The sequence below is a fragment of the Myripristis murdjan genome, chromosome 14, assembly GCF_902150065.1.
Source record: "Myripristis murdjan chromosome 14, fMyrMur1.1, whole genome shotgun sequence".
NCBI lineage: Eukaryota > Metazoa > Chordata > Actinopteri > Holocentriformes > Holocentridae > Myripristis > Myripristis murdjan.
Genome location: NC_043993.1, coordinates 796,281 through 814,233, shown reverse-complemented (window position 1 = coordinate 814,233; position 17,953 = coordinate 796,281). Strand labels below are relative to the sequence as shown.

The 17,953-nt window shown below is 39.7% G+C and overlaps 1 protein-coding gene across 1 annotated transcript in view; it reads left to right on the top strand.

Moving 5' to 3' along the window:
• The first annotated feature begins 1,026 nt into the window (after nucleotides 1–1,026).
• cfap70 (cilia and flagella associated protein 70) overlaps nucleotides 1,027–17,953 on the top strand; it is a 38,722-nt gene continuing 21,795 nt past the window's right edge. Inside the window, exons 1-7 of the mRNA XM_030068358.1 lie at nucleotides 1,027–1,174; nucleotides 2,703–2,889; nucleotides 3,887–3,982; nucleotides 7,279–7,364; nucleotides 8,094–8,285; nucleotides 9,319–9,501; nucleotides 11,052–11,146. Of these exons, the coding sequence (XP_029924218.1) occupies nucleotides 1,103–1,174; nucleotides 2,703–2,889; nucleotides 3,887–3,982; nucleotides 7,279–7,364; nucleotides 8,094–8,285; nucleotides 9,319–9,501; nucleotides 11,052–11,146 (911 nt within the window). The 5' untranslated portion in view covers nucleotides 1,027–1,102. The remainder of the gene's footprint in view (nucleotides 1,175–2,702; nucleotides 2,890–3,886; nucleotides 3,983–7,278; nucleotides 7,365–8,093; nucleotides 8,286–9,318; nucleotides 9,502–11,051; nucleotides 11,147–17,953) is intronic.

Sequence of the window (17,953 nt, the reverse complement as noted above, 5' to 3'; positions counted from 1 at the left end):
ATAGATAGATAGATAGATAGATAGATTTTTATTGTCATTGCACAATCATATACGTATAATAATGCAATATATATATATATATATATATATATATATATATATATATATATATATATATATATATATATACTCCACCTGAAAATGTGTCAAAAGATGAACATATGACATGAGTGAAAATAGAGACTTTGGATAGGTGCAAGCCATGATAGCACCCTAATATTAGCAAATTAATCACAGGTGATATCAAATACATCTTCATGTTCTCTGGAATATTTAAATTAGCCTTATAACAAGCCCCAAATGACCACAGACATGTTTTCTAATCACTCAAATGAGATTTTTATGACAGTAAATATGCAGGCTGATGTCTATGCGCTATTCAAACTTTTAGTAGTACAGATATGGGGGTCTTTGTACAAATTAAGAGAGAAGTATTCTAATCGACTGTCACAAGTCCCAGTGGAGTCTTAAAAGTGCCACACTGCCCGCATATGAGCTGTCAGCATGTTTACTTCCTGTGCTGTAACAGATGAGACATACTAAGAAGGAATGATAAAGCGCTTTGAAAATGAGAATAGTGTCAAAACTCAAAAAGAAAGAAAATGCAAATGAATAGCAGTGATCTTGTGATGCAAACAGACTTTTTTCACAGTAGCCATTTTAACATGAAATAATCAGAAGTGTTACGAATGAGTAGTATTAACTAAAGTTCCATTCCACTGAAGTGTAGTGGAGTGAGTCATTCACAGTGAGCCAGCATGGAAAACCCTGTTCAACGCATAGAAATTAAGATAAAATTGAATTAAATTGACCAAACCCATTCAGTTTCGATGGCTAGACATAAATGCTCCAGAATCTTCGTTAATATCATCAGTAACACCTGTGTTAACATGCTATTTCGTGACAAAATGACCGATGTGAAAATGGTCTATTATTGGGTAGTTGATTGGTCTTTTATTCGTAGTGGCGACATTTCAGACGGCCCCTGAAGGCAGCATGGTATCACTGCTGCCATGGAAACGGGGATTGTATATCCACTGTGTATACGGAGCAACTGTTGAAAAGAAGACTTTTATTTGTTGCCGACATTTTCCTCTTTGATATGGAGCCGGTGTCAAGTGCTGAAGAAAAATCAGCACTGGTGAAAATAACGGTCGTACGTGGAAATAATTTGGTAAGCTCCTTTAACGTTCGTTATCAAGCGTGTTAGCTAACGTAGTGGTGGCTAGCGGGCGTTATCGTCACCGATGCTAACACATGGATTTGAACTGATATAGGGTTAGCGTTAACTTTTGAATGACTCGTCAAAATGTTTCACAGTTTAAGTCAAAACAGTGGAGAAAAGATCCAGGCATGACTACGATCTAAATGAAATCACAACACCAACACTTTTTATCTCTTTATTTCGGTAAATCCCCTCTTTTCATTCAACCTAGCTTAACTCACAGTAACGTTAACTATCTAGCGATAAGGTAGTTAGTGTAACCCTCTTGTTACATACCAGTTTACAAACATTTTTACCCTTGGATTCAGTCAATTTAACCCCATTAATTTGAATCTCCAAAAATTATTAAAATAAAGTTTGCGTCAGGTATTTTTTCTTATAGCTTCCATGTCATACGACCCAGTGACTCCAAATTAATACCAATATATTATTATGACACCGGACAAATAGGTCACAACTCTTTCATTGAGTCTTAGCGTGTCTTCTATTTGACCTATATGAATTTTTAAAGGAAATTTTGCATTTTTTTTTCAATAATTTACATGACATATGACCCAGTGACCTCAAATCAATACCAGATTTTATTACTACAGTGGACAAATAGGACACACCTCTTTTTACTGGATATTAGTGCATCTTCAAACAAAGAGCGTGACACCTATAGTTGGATTTGGGTCAGTCAATCTCTGTGACAGAAAAGGATAAGAAAAAATAAGGCCCATTTTGAGCATTAGCACAGTTTCCAAGGAACAACTCATACCCAAGTAATGGCAGTCCCCTCCCTGATAGCATTGACTTTTGGGCCACATGTGGCATCTAGCTGGCACCTCTGGCTGAGATGTGGTAAGGCAAAACACATGAGGGCCACATCATAACCATGTTGGTTTGGCCATACCTTCAGAATTGGAGGGAATTTCTCCTCTGGGACAGTTCTGTAATTGAAGCACTTGGCCCAGATAATAGATTTTACTTTTGGGCCACATGTGATTTGTAACTGGCAAATGTGATGTGGCAAAAAACACATGAGGGCCACATCATAACCACTTAGGTTTGGCCATACCTTCAAAAAGTGACTGCCACCCCAATAGCAAATTCCCTTTGGCTTGGATGTGGCCCATTTACGGAAGTGAATGATGGCCCATATCTGGCCCACATGTGGCTGACAGACCAAAATCCTGATTTTACCCAGAAGCTAAACTAATGTACACCAAACCTTTTACCTGGCCCACTTTCAGAAGTGAATGATGGGCCACACCTGGCCCTCGGGCATATGGTTCGGGCATATGGTTCAAACAGCTTTCATATAGTGGGGCTGTTGAATGGCGAAGTGGGTATGTGTGTTTGGTCAGGTTAAGGGCTTTTCATTTTTTTTTTTTTTTTAAATGGCCATCTACACTGTAAATATGCACCCTCTTTGACTGAGGGGTGGATGTCAGCATCCACCAAACAGTGGGTTTTATGTTTTTCTCCTTTTCAGCGAGGCAACAACCCAAACAGCTGTGAGACTTTTGTGCGGGCAGAGTTGGATGGTGTGCTGCTGGGAGAATCGGCAAGGAAACAGGATGCACCAGTGGAGGGGAGGGTCGACTACAACTTCACCTGTAGCTTCCACTGCTCAGATGCTGCCCAGGCCCTTGATGACATCGCCCACAAACCTGTCATATGTAAGAGCCACATTTCCTATGTGTTTGAAGCCGTGTTTTGGTCCAAGGTATGATTCTCATGGCTGAATGAATGCAGTGTAAATGAATGCAAAGCCTATAGGTTTCGAGCTGCTGTTAGACAAAAATAACAATAATAATACACTATTAATGGAGCTACATCCTTTCATATAAAGAATGTAGCTCAAAGCAGCTCAAACTTTTTACAATAAACAAAATACTCTATATTAAGATACAAAGAAATAAATCAGACAAATTGAAAACAAATAAATACAATGAATTAAGAATGAATCAGTGACTGATAATGTGCATAAGACTTGGTAAAAAAAAAAAAATAAAATTGATGTGATTAATACAATATGTAAGAGATAGTAAAAAGTAAAAATAAAATTTCATTAATTATTCGCTGCGTTAAATAAATGGGTTTTCAGCTGTCAGCAGAGTTAAAACAGGCTGTGCTGCCTAATTTCTTTTGTGTGTTATTTTGTTTGTATTTAGCAAGCATGTTATGCCTTGCAGATACCCTGCTGGACCAGCTGTTTATGCTAGAGGAAAGGTGATGGGGTCACTAAAATTGCCAGGCTTCAATGCAACTTGAAGATTGACACCAATCTGAGATGTTAGTGTGCTATACTAACAATTTGACCTGGTCAAATTGGTCATGGTCATAGGGTCACCAAATCCACAGATCTGGGTCACCAGATCCACAAATCTGTGGATTTGGTCAGGGTCACCAAATTTTATGGCAGTCCACCAAATATATAGATAGATTGTGAAGCATCATAAAACAACAGGCAACAGTCTGCCAACAGAGTTCTGAATATGTTGTAATTCTCAATAGACTGTTTTCAAAGAGTAAAGAAGTCTGTTGCACTAATCTAATCTATTCGGAAAAAAGCATGAATACATTTTTTAGTATCTTTTTGGGATTGGAACAGTCATGCCATGGCAATAATTCTTAAATGATAAAATGCTGTTTTGGTTCATATGACTGCACCAGTGACAGTGACAGAGATCCTGCCCACGAAGAACAAAAGCAAGGCGAAGATGGTGGTGCTGGGCCAAGCTGCTGTCGATCTGCTGCCTCTGCTGCAGGGTAGGACCCACCTGTGTCTGCATGGAAACACCCTTATTAGAGAGTTTATTTTGCTGTTGAAAACACAAAGGTCATCATCAGCCAAGGTGCTTTCCATTCATTTAATGTGCACACAGTCATATATTGTATATGAGTTGGCTCTCTAAACTCCAGGGCCTGCAAATTCCCTTTACACAGTAGAATCCCAATACTACTTAGCTTACCAATACAAACACGTTTTTTTCATTCTTAGTGTTGGCTTTTTAGAGACAATAATAAGGTTATCATCCAACAATAGTGATGTACTTATGCAGAAGAGGCATGTGATAGCCAGAACATTCTCATCATGCATTTATCCTGCATTAGCTGACTTTGTTCTCTCACAGATGGCACAGTTATGATTGTAACATTTGAGAGAGAATATTATTCAAGGGCAAGTATAACTCAAGTATCTTGCTGCTGGCGGGTGAGAACTGAGACGAATAGCCTTGTTTTTAGCTCTGGTGATGTTGCATTTTTTTAGTTTAGCCAGTGGGATTTGAAAGAGTTTTACCAGCACATGGATGGAAAGATTTGTTTCCATCCAAGACCATGTAATGTGTCAACTGATATTAGTGAGTATAGGTTCACCTACAGTGCACTCAGAAAGTATTCAGACCCCCGTCACTTCTTTCACTTTTGTTATGTTGCAGCCTGATGCTACAATTATTTAAATTCGTTTTTTCTCTTATAAATCTACACTCAGTACCCCATAATGACAAAGTGAAAAAAGAATTTTAGAATATTTTTTGCGAATTTATTAAAAAGGAAAAACTGAAATATCACATTGACATAAGTATTCAGACCCTTTGCAACAACATTTGAAATTTAGCTCAGGTGCCTCCCATTTCTTTTGATGGTTGCTGAGATGTTTCTACACCTTGATTAGAGTCCACTTGTGGTCAATTAAATTGATTGGACATGATTTGGAAAGGCACACACCTCTGTACAGATGGCCTCACAGCTGACAATGCATATCAGAGCAAAAACCAAACCATGAGGTCAAAGGAACTGCCTGCAGATCTCAGAGACAGGATTGTTGCAAGGTACAGATCTGAGGAAGGCTACAAAAAAAATCTGCTACACTGAAGTAGGCTTGGGCAGGATGGTGGGATGGACGGACTCCATCACGATTGCCAGCTTAGCTGCTGATGCCGTACGATGCTGCCCCTCCCTTGAGCAATCATGGGAGAAGGGCCTTAGTAGAGATGGGCATTTTCAGTGATTTCAATATTCGAGTACTCGAATTAAATTATGAACGAGTAATCAATTGCTCGCGAATGATATATTTTACCGTAAAAAAAATAATTACAGGAGGTCTGTACTTAACAACAGTTCCGCTAGTGTTTCCAGTCGGATACGGACCTCCCCAACATGGCCTGTTGTTTACTAAAAAGCAGCTTCTGGCTGTCAGAGAACATTATTACATCAATGATCATAGTAAACCGTTTATGTGAATAAACAGCCAACACTGTGAACCAAGTGCGATTCAAAAAGCATTTATTGAACAACCACAACAAGTCCTTCAATCACGTTGTTGTAACATTCAGCTGCCAAATGTCACAGCGTGGACTTCTGTTCTGTGCTGCTTCACATGAAACTGTCAATCAACAGCCTAAATTATAAACACAAAGTTCAAATAACATCAGCGTGTGTTAACAGGGCTAGCAAAAGATGTGATGCGAGGCTGCCTGTTAGCCGTCTCTGCTGTTTTTTCCTTGTGCTTTAAGCGCATTTAGTTTAGCATCAAGTTGGTATTTACGTGATATACGAGTTTAACACCACATATCTTGCACTGCACATTATCGTCTGCCTTTTTGTCAAAGTATTTCCAGACATCACTCTTCCTGGTCACGGCTGACATGGTGCATGTAACGAATGGTAAGGCGTTACTCGAATACTGACGTCAACAACGAGTACTCGAGTAATCGTACCCATCCCTAGGCCTTAGTAAGAAAGGTTACTCGATGGTCACTCTGACTGAGCTCCAGAGATCCTGTGTGGAGATGGGACAAAGTTCCAGAAGGACAACCATCACTGCGGCTCTCCACCCATCTGGGCTTTATGGCAGTGTGGCTAGACGGAAGCCTCTCCTCAGTGCAAAACACATGAAAGGGAGGGACTCAAGCTGGGAGAAACAAGATTCTCTGCTCTGATGAAACCAAGATTGAACTGTTTGGCCTCAATTCCAAATATTATGTGTGGAGGAAACCAGGCATCGCTCATCACCTGCCCAATACCATCCCAGCAGTGAAGCATGGTGGTGGCAGCATCAGGCTTTGGGGCTGTTTTTCAGCAGCAGGGAGACTGGTCAGGGTTGAGGGAAAGCTGAATGGATCAAAGTACAGAGATATCCTCAATGAAAACCTGTTCCACAGCACTCAGGACCTCAGACTGGGCTGAAGGTTCACCTTCCAACATGACAGTGACCCGAAGCACACAGCCAAGACAACACAGGAGTGGCTTAGGGACAACTCTGTGAATGTCCTAGAGTGGCCCAGCCAGAGCCCTGACTTGAACCCAATCCAACATCTCTGCAGAGACCTGAAAATGGCTGTCCACCGACAGTCCCCATCCAACCTGACCGAGCTTGAGAGGATTTGCAAAGAAGAATGGCAGAAAATCCCCCAATCCAGGTGTACAAAGCTTGTTACATCATACCCAAAAAGACTGGAGGCTGTAAAAGTACTGAGTAAAGTGAGTGACTGAATACTTATGTCGATGTGATATTTCAGTATTTCTTTTTAATCAATTTACAAACATTTCTACAATTCCGTTTTCACTTTGTAATAATGGAGTACTGAGTATAGAATAATGGGAGAAAAAAATGATTTTAAGCAATTGTAGCACCAGGCTGCAACATAACAAAAGTGAAAAAAGTGAAGCACGGCCGGCTTTTGGCATAGGCGACATAGGCAATTGCCTAGGGCAATTAGGCATGGAAGGGCGCAAAGAAGTAATTTTGTCTAGAGCGCCAACACAGGTAAAGCCGGCACTGAAGTGAAGTGATCTGAATACTCTTAATGCACTGTAGGTGTACCCTCATAAGCATATTGTAATGTGAAACTGGTGTTTCCCAGTTATCCAGTAGGAAGGTTATTTTTCTCAGGCTTTGCAATGATTGGAAAGTGAGCAAAGAGAATTTGCCAGATGATACATTTTGAGGTTAGAGGAGCAAAACAGCAGTAATTCAGTGACAGGAAAAGCATACCTTAAGGAGAGGGACTGCTATGACAGCTCCAACTGTGTTTAGAGATGGTTTTCCCTTGTGTTCATAGGCCAGAGCAGTGTCTCTTCCACAATCTCATTGCATCCGGTGCCCGGCTCACCAGGAGAGGCTGCCTCCCAGGACTCCAGCAATAAGGTCAGATACAGCTGCTGCAGGTCATAACATCACCTCTCTAATGTCACATTAGGCAGCTAATTGGGCAGTCATTAGGCAGCTGGACTGTGGACTGTCACAGTAGTCAAGTGTGTAAGAGTTGTTTGCTTTGAGTAGTTTACATTAGCTCTGATCATTTTTATAAGTGAGTTGTGTAATTAGAGGTCTCATTACAAAAAAAAAAAGACAAAAGTGACTGTGACAATAGCTTTGAGAAGGTAACACAGTAAGAAGTAACTAATTTCTGGTAGACACTTTCATTTTTGTTACCCACACGTACAATAAAATAAGGAAATGATAAAAAGATTTTAATTTTTTTCACACCAGACAAGAATGACAGCAGAAGTTTCCCGCAGAATGTAGGTAAACAAAGTTTGACATCTGAAACTGCATACGAAAGTTTACAGACTTTAAAGAATGTAAATGACAGAGAAAACCTAAAGAAAAGAGTTTCTACAGGCGGAAAGTGGAAGAGCTGGCCAGAGCAAATCAGTAAGTATCATGTGGAGTCTGTGGGACAGGAAAGTGACAAGTAGCATTCTCTGCTGGCCACCGTCACTCTTGAGGAAAGCATGATTCATTTTCCTCATTCACATTTTCCTATTGGCAAACAGAGATTCCACAGTCCTCAGAGCTGTTTTGTTTTGGAATCATACTTTTTGGCTGGATAAATATGTGTTGTGTCAGGAGTGCTCCCCTGTGACCCTGCAGCAGCCATCCCTGGATGTGTCCATTAGTGCTGAGGAGCCTCTGCTCTCTGAAGCCCAGCTGTCAGCCTCCAACCTGCTGAGGGTTACCATAGAGACAGCCTACTCTGTCCCCGAGGTCTGGGCCCTGACCTCTGGGTCCACGCCCCCTCCGAACACATATGTGGCTGCCCTCCAGGTCCCAATCACTGCCAAGGTGTACTATCCATATGATTATAGTTTTAAAGATTCACAGTGCCATGGTATTAGGCTGATGACAGCGTTTATCTGTCTATCTATCTATCTATCTATCTATCTATGTGTTACATTTTTAGCTATATAATTTTACTGTATCACAGTGTTTAGTTCACGGTGTCTAGTTTTCAGTCAGTGTTTTGCAGTGTTTACCTAATGATAGCTAGTTTGTAATGCTGACCATGGAGTAGATTGGTACACATCTATGTGGGGCTAAAGCTGAACACTGAACATTAAGCCAGCATTGGAATCAGAGTTAGGTCTAATGCTATCAGGTGACACCTGTACACAACCTACCAGTTTAGTTTATTCAACAGTTTTGTCATTTAACCCAGGGTTGTCAAACTGGTGCCATGGAGGGCCAAGAGGCTGCAGGTTTTCATCCCAACCAAAAACTCCACCAGGTGATTTCACTGATTAGTCCCTTCTCTCTGCTTGGAGGTGGGGTGATCAGTGAAATCACCTGGTGGAGTTTTTGGTTGGGATGAAAACCTGCAGCCTCTCAGCCCTCCATGGCACCAGTGTGACATCCCTGATTTAATCCCTTGAACTCTAATTTTCGAGCCTCAAAATGACAAAAAAACATTAGTTATTGTTCACCTTGTGTGGTTCCTGTGCATAATTTTATACACGTTTCCCTGGAATTCAGCAGGACATGTTCTTCTTTGGAATCTTCTTTGGATCTTTGAAAAACTGGGAAGTTTCACTAGAATTTAAAATAAAGTTCTGTGGGTTTGAACAAAGCTTTGCAACGCAGCAATTACAATCCCACCTGTAGGAACTAAAGAGGTTAATCTCTAAGATAACAATTTAGTCAAGAGGTTAGACAAGTAGGTTTGTGACTGGAAGCTAGCTAATTTAAATATTCAGGGTGGAATTTTGCTCTTTCATTCTATCTCCGCTAATATCTTCAAGCAAGCCACTGAACCTCAAATAATCCTCGTCAAGGCTGTAGCTCCAGTGACAGTGTGTTTTAATCTTCCTTCTCCATTCAGAAAGATCAGGTTTTGCTATTCTGTGACGGGCTGCTGAAGGCCGGAGGGCAAAGGGAGACTGAGGGCCGACCAAAGAGGAGACCTCTTGGTGGCCTTCTGGCCCAGGGTACCAACTTCCTCCCTGGGGTCTCCATCCAATCAGAGCCCACTGAGGAGGAGGTCGGGGAGCTGACTGGCATAGAGGTACTTGTGGAGAGCACCTTGAAACATGTTGGACACTTAGATTTTAGTCTTTAGTCGCTGTTTTCCATCACAGACTGACAACTGACCTTTTCAAAAAGTAAGTCATGTCACTTCCTTCCCACTGAATTATTTCTCCTGACTACAGCTTCTATTCTTTAAAATGTAAACTTGCTATCTCTTTACTTGGTCATTCCATTGTTTTCATATCACTTCTGTTTTACATGATCAAAACACGACAAAAACAAACACAGTAGTAATTGCATTCAGGTCTTGATCTTTGCACTCTTTTTTGGTTTCCTGTGTTTTTGTGATCTTTTGCATACACTGTAAATGACTTTGTATGAGACTGTCAGCCAAATGTCCACTATGTGAAATGCCAATATAATGCTTGTGTCATGTGATAACTTAACCAGCAAAAGCATTTCAGCAGCGGTCTGGCATTATTGAATGTTTTAAAATGACCACAGTGCTGTCATGTTTGTTTGAATGAATACAAATCACAAATGTCTTTCTTTGATGTACAAATCTTAACAAGAACAATTCCAAAAGACCAGCGATGTAAAATATGAGTTTCAAAGTGAAAATGCCAACAAAAGGCATGAACATTATTTTTTTTTTCAAATCTCTGGCAAAGAGACACGATTGTAACTGTGTTTGAAAGATTTCAAGCTGAATCGGCTGGTGATCACTTGTGTCCCCTATCGACCAGTTAAGAAGAGTGAGTTAGCTCTCAGTTGCAGTATAAAACAGGTTTTTCAAAGGTTTTGAATCACTGCAACCACTGCAGGCGACTCTACTATGGAGTCGTCTGCTGGGGCAGCGGCATCTCAGCTCTGTCCTGGGTTGTCCACTGGACAGGTGGTGGGGCAGAAGAGAATGATGGCCAAGTTGACATCCCTGAGGGAGAATAACTCCCACGCCATGCACAATACTGTGAAATCTCTTGAGAGCTCATTCAGCAATGGACTGGTCCATCCACTGTGTGGGAAGGAGCAATATCATAGGACCTTCTTTCCAGTGGCTGTCAGACTTTACAAACAGAGCTGCTTCCAGTAGAGCATTTGCACATGCACATACATAGAAATTAACTCCATCTGTGCAATACTGATTATGTAGAATTCAATTATTCTTTTATTTTGTGTGCACTGTCTTGTTTATATTTCCTTATTTCTATATTTTTACTCTCTTTAATTATTGTTTTTGCTGCTGCAGCACTTTCCCCGTGGCGGGACTAATAAAGGCTTAGCTTATCTTATCTTAAGAGGTCCTTGATCTTTCTGTCACCACTGTATTATAGGCTTACAGGCCCAGTAGTATGCAAGATTAGTTGGACAGATACACGCACACACGGACAGATACACATGACTAAATGCATAATCCCTTCTGGGCAACCTCCTGACAGAGATTAATATATAGAGCACATATAGAATAATAATAATAAAACAGAGAGTGGATATAGAGAATATAGCGAATAGAGCAATGGAATAGTGTCAAGATGCTCTAAGAATGCAGTTTGCTTCTAACTAATTGTGATGTGATTGTACCTGCAGGACAGGGCTTTTCGAGACGAGGCAGAGACCATGAAGAAGAGAGTGAGCTGGGACACTGAGCGTCGCTGCTTCCTGGATGCAGGAGGAACTGCCAGGTCAACTTCACACACTCGCACTTTGCACTTCCAGTCCTACTCCCCACACTCCCACAGGTCATAGAATTTCAAGAATGCTGTGAAATTTTGAAAGTTGAATTTCTATCTTCTTTTCTAAGAAAAGTCAGGGAATTTTCAAATGGGTCACTTTATGTGCATCAGAAAGTATTTCGCCATGTTTCACAGGTTTATTGCATGAGTTGATGGTTTTTAGCCCACGTAGAGCACAAACTGGACTGTTCAGCCTTTCACCACTTTTCTGAGCTGAAAACAACATTAACAAAAGAAGACAGTAGTTATGGAAAGTCATGAGAAAGACCTGGTATTATACACAGTATACTGGACTTATGGGAACACAAAATTATGTGTCTTGTAGCTTGTAGAATATGTTTAATGTGTAATGCGGTAAGTATACAAGTTAACTTAGCAAATAATAACAGGATATACATAGATAAGAACAAAACAAATGTGGATATAAAACAGCCCAGCTGATAGTTACAATGCTTGCATGTATGAAAATGTATGAATTAGAAAAGGGGAAATAAATACACACACACACACACACACACGTATATATCTATGTATCTATATATTTATCTATATCTATATCTATCTATCTACATATATACACTCCTGATCAAAATCTTAAGACCAGTTGAGAAATTGCAAGAATTTACATTTTGCACTGTTTTATCTTAAAAAGGTTCTAAGTAGAGCTTCAAAATGCAAAAAGAAGAAATGGGAGTGAGACAAAAAAAATTGAGTAAGCAATTTATTGCAAACAACCATTAAACTGAAAGAGGCTGTTCATCAGCTGATCAAAACAGCGCCCCTCCCCTACACACACACACACACTGCAGCTGAGCCGCTCACACACACACACACACACACACACACACACACACAGTGACAGCCTCTCTGTCACTCACTCAGATGTGACAGCTCACATTGCGTCTCTCGTCAGTAGCGGTCAGGTTTTTTCCAGCTCACTCTTCCTTTGGTTTGTAATCACTGATAGTCAGTTTCTGCTGAACTTGACTGGTAAGAGACGCGGTGCTTTTGAGCAGAGTTAGGGTTAGGGCTGAATGCAACTGGCGTCACTGCCGACACACCGCGCAGGTTTTTTTTTTTTATCATCTGCTCGCTCTTACCGGCTGGTTTTTGATGTAAAGTCAGTCGGAAAACTTTACTCATACCGGACGCAGTGCAGAGTCACAGTCTTAACACACACACCACTTAAACACATACATTAGCTGAACACACAAAGTACATTATTATTTGTATTTTATTTCTCACTGTAGTTCATAAAAAATAAATATAGTAGTAGTATAAATATTACAAATTTAGCTTTAAATATATATCTATATATATATATATCTATATCTATAGATATAGATATATATATATATATACACATATATACACACACACACACACGTGCACACACACACACACACACACACACACACACACACATATATATATACAGGGTTTCCCCCAGGATTTTTTGAAACTGTGGTGCTGAGGTGGACGGACGAAGCCCCCCCCCCCCCCCCCCCCCCCCCCCCCCCCGAACCATAATGTCCCCATGGGGGGGGGGGGGGGGGGGGTGTAAGCCAACCGGACCAAATGTGTTAGAATGTAACAGAAACACAGAGTTTGGTTCGGACCAATACACACTTTATTTACATTGCTACATATTGCAAGACTGTATTATTGGCACAGTGTGCAGCCTGGCTGAGAGCACTTCATCTTTCTTTTTTTTTTTTTTTTTGGAAAAAGAGCTCTAAGGTTCTATTGTAGTTCAACTCAGCCAGAGGTGGCTGATGCTCAGGTCTGTCTTCACCTACACATAAATACAATTTAAAGTAAGTGGAAGTTGGTAAATTGAGAAAAACCAAACCTGGGTGGGGTTTGGGGTTTACTTGGTGCTGACTGGATTTACTCTCGGCGCGATGTGCTGTCAACAGAAAGCAAACAGCTGGGCGCTAGGCGTCCCTAGCAACACGGCCAACACTACCAAGCTAACGCTAACGTGCTAGCTAACGTTAACTAACAGTAACAACACACTTTTAGCCGGCATTTTTAGGGGCGCTAACGTTAGTTTTAGGGAACGTTAGCTAACGCTAACAACAGGCTTTTTTAACAACACGCATTTTGATGCCCCGGTCATGGTCGCGCAGCCGCCCGGTAACTTTACAGGAACCTTCCTCCTACTCGGCCTCTCAGTGGAGACACGGCAGGTGAGAGGGCCGAGCCAGAGGACGTTCCTGTAGCAGCTCCTGCCCCCCAGATACTACCAGGAACACTGCAGAAGCCCCAGCCACAAGCCATCCACAACCCGAAAAAGCTCCAGCCCCGTCATGTCATATTTGGCTTTGACTATGACTGAACATTTGCTCTCACATTAAGGAAAAAAATTCGGGATATATGGGTAATTCTTCAATTTGGGTAACTTTTCAGTCCCTGGCCTAAAATTTCATGAAAAAAATTAAAATCATATTAGGTTTTGTCACATTTGCTAAGTAGCAATAAAATTAACCCTGAACTTTTTTTATTGTCTCTTTGTCATGTATTTTTATACTTTTTTAAATGTGTTTTATGTCAAATTTTCAGTGCTTTGGCCATGTCCCCAGCCCAGAGTGTGGTACTTCAACTATGTTATAAAGTTAAAAAAAGTTCAAAAATAACTAAATTTTTACATTATACTTCTTCAAAACAAGTTGAATAAATACATTTCACATAGATATTTCATTTTAATGTGCCATATGTGGGTTTTCTCAAACAAAATATGGCTGTCCCTAAGTACTGTGGTCATTACCATCACTTTGAACAAATCACAGAATAATAAAGTTTTTCCAAAATCAGTTCACTTCACTCATCTGCATATGTGAAGAGGCAGATGAGCACATGGCTGTCAAGAGGAAAGTTTGACATTTTGATCATCAGAAATGTAAGTAAATTCAAGATTTATATAGGGTGACAGGAGAGTATGTTTATTACACGTCATTACCAAATAAGCTTCAATGTTGTTATTTTAGTGTAGTTTTATGAAAATTTGCTCTGTTTGTGTGTAACTAGAGTGCATTTTATACTAGCTGTTGGGTTAGCCTTGCCAAGTCATACAATGAGCTATTTTTTACCAGGAAAGTAAGAAATGTCATTACCATCACACGTCATTACCACCACACAATAAGCTGTGATGGTAAAGACAAACTGTGGTGGTAATGACATTTCTTTTTTTTCTTGCCTCATACTCAATGATTTTTCCTTATTTAATGGAGATAACTGAGTAAAGATAAAATTCACAGATATACAGTACAGGCCAAAAGTTTGGACACACCTCATTCAATGCGTTTTCTTTATTTTCATGACTATTTACATTGTAGATTCTCACTGAAGGAATCAAAACTATGAATGAACACGTGGAGTTATGTACTTAACAAAAAAAGGTGAAATAACTGAAAACATGTTTTATATTTTAGTTTCTTCAAAATAGCCACCCTTTGCTCTGATTACTGCTTTGCACACTCTTGGCATTCTCTCGATGAGCTTCAAGAGGTAGTCACCTGAAATGGTTCAATTTTGAATAAATCCCCAACAGTGTCACCAGCAAAACACCCCCACACCATCACACCTCCTCTTCCATGCTTCACAGTGGGAACCAGGCATGTGGAATCCATCCGTTCACCTTTTCTGCGTCTCACAAAGACACGGCGGTTGGAACCAAAGATCTCAAATTTGGACTCATCAGACCAAAACACAGATTTCCACTGGTCTAATGTCCATTCCTTGTGTTTCTTGGCCCAAACAAATCTCTTCTGCTTGTTGCCTCTCCTTAGCAGTGGTTTCCTAGCAGCTATTTGACCATGAAGGCCTGATTGGCGCAGTCTCCTCTTAACAGTTCTTCTAGAGATGGGTCTGCTGCTAGAACTCTGTGTGGCATTTATCTGGTCTCTGATCTGAGCTGCTGTTAACTTGCGATTTCTGAGGCTGGTGACTCGGATGAACTTGTCCTCAGAAGCAGAGGTGACTCTTGGTCTTCCTTTCCTGGGTCGGTCCTCATGTGTGCCAGTTTCGTTGTAGCACTTGATAGTTTTTGCGACTCCACTTGGGGACACATTTAAAGTTTTTGCAATTTTCCGGACTGACTGACCTTCATTTCTTAAAGTAATGATGGCCACTCGTTTTTCTTTAGTTAGCTGATTGGTTCTTGCCATAATATGAATTTTAACAGTTGTCCAATAGGGCTGTCGGCTGTGTAGTAACCTGACTTCTGCACAACACAACTGATGGTCCCAACCCCATTGATAAAGCAAGAAATTCCTCTAATTAACCCTGATAAGGCTCACCTGTGAAGTGAAAACCATTTCAGGTGACTACCTCTTGAAGCTCATCGAGAGAATGCCAAGAGTGTGCAAAGCAGTAATCAGAGAAAAGGGTGGCTATTTTGAAGAAACTAGAATATAAAACATGTTTTCAGTTATTTCACCTTTTTTTGTTAAGTACATAACTCCACATGTGTTCATTCATAGTTTTGATGCCTTCAGTGAGAATCTACAATGTAAATAGTCATGAAAATAAAGAAAACGCATTGAATGAGAAGGTGTGTCCAAACTTTTGGCCTGTACTGTATTATCAATGTCTAGTACACATTTTGACTATTTTGACACTGGGGTTTTAGATGCGGTCAATTTGGGCCCTGGCTTCTATAAAACATATGTGTCTGTCTTTGTGTGTGTGTGTGTGTGTGTGTGTGTGTGTGTGTGTGTGTGTGTGTGTGATTTTCTGGAGGTTTAACCCCAAGGATAATATGTGTTAACATTTTAAAATAACAGCTGTGTTAAATAACATTATTGAATAACATTTTTCTGCACCAATTCATAAATATTATGTCTGAATATTTTATAAAGGCCTCACGTGTCATTTAAAATAAATTCATACATGTTCTCTTAATAGGCTACAGTTAATTCAACATGGCACCAAAAACAACTGCGCAAAGGTCAAAAACATTAATGTTAACTGTTTTGTAACAAGGTAATAAACATTTTCTATTTCAAAAGGTGGATTTGATTCATTTTTACATTAGCTGTTTGTATCAAATGTCATTACCAAAACATTTTGTCATTACCGCAACACACAGTCATTACCACCACAGCGCATATTTTTTGAGAAAAAACAAATTTATTAAATAATTTCTATATATTTATTTTGTATTTGTGAGAATTTAACATTTTTTCTTAACATTTTATCCAAAAAATACATAAATTATTAATGTTCTGAAAGCATAAATTTAATTGTCAGAGTAGCATCTAACATAATATTGAAATATCAGAACAAACAACTCCTATAAATATGTTTAAAATGAAATAAAAATCATTCTCAGCATAGCTTAGTCAAAATTAATGTTTGAAATTACATGCAATGTTTTAAAAACACCATATTTTCATGTTGTTTTGAAAAATAATTCATTATTTGATGATGTGATGGTAATGACGTTTTGTCCTGACATCTTGGAAAAACCTATAAATATATTAATATATCTGAAATAAATGGTCACAACCATCCACAAGAATGAATTCCTGAGAAAATAAAAGCAATATTCAGATGGATAAAAATATGTTTCTACAAGTTGTATTTTCTTACAATTTAAGAAGTCAAAAGTTCCCTCAATTGAAGAATTACCCATATATCTTAAATCGATATTCAGCCAAAATATATCGGGATATGACTTTTGGTCCATATCGCCCAGCCCTACTGTCGGTCGCAATGCAATGTTAACATTAATAACATTAGGGTCGTTTTCACAGGCTTGAACAAAAAATGGATTAAACTTAATCTTGCTTAGGTACCTTGCTCTCGCCCTTTTCTCTCCCTCTGCTTTTTATCGCCTCCACTCTTGAGCGCAGCAGGAGCACAAAGCAGGCGGGTGATAACTCCGGTGCGTTTTCAAAATAAAATTAATTGCGGCGTAGTGTAACATGTCATGATATTTAATTTATCATTTAAAACTCTGATCATAGTAAGTATATGTGCGCAAATATATGCTATGTGTGTATGTAGGGTCGTTTTCACAGGTCATTCATACAATATACTTAATTGTGTTAACACCCGGGGAAAAAAAAAAAAATCATCATTCCCAAGCCGTGGCGGCTTTTATTTAGCCGTGGCGGTGCGCCACGATCAATTACATGTAGCGGAAACCCTGTATATATATATATATATATATATATATACACACTCCTGATCAAAATTTTAAGACCAGTTGAGAAATTGCAAGAATTTACATTTTGCACTGTTGGATCTTAAGAAGGTTCTAAGTAGAGCTTCAAAATGCAAAAAGAAGAAATGGGAGTGAGACAAAAAAAATTTTGAGTAAGAAATTTATTGCAAACAACCATTAAACTGAAATAGGCTGTTCATCAGCTGCACCACCACAGCCTTTAAAAGCCCAAATCTTGGCAAAAATGTGGATTCAGTGTCATTTTCTGTCAGGTATCCACACTGTCATGACCTCCTGATGGCAAAGGCAAAAAAGCTTTCTTGTTAATCACCTCAAAAATTCGTTTCGGCATGCTTGATGCTAGTGGGAATGTTGCTCCAAGTGGTGAAGATGGCTTCACGGAGGGCATCCACTGTCTGGAACTGGTGTCCATTTCTGTAAACTTCCCTTGCCATCCAACCCCAAATGCTCTCAATTGGATTTAGATCAGGGAAACACGCAGGATGGTTCAAAAGAGTGATGTTATTTCTCTGGAAGAAGTCCTTTGTTAGGCGGGCATTGTGAACTGCAGCGTTGTCCTGTTG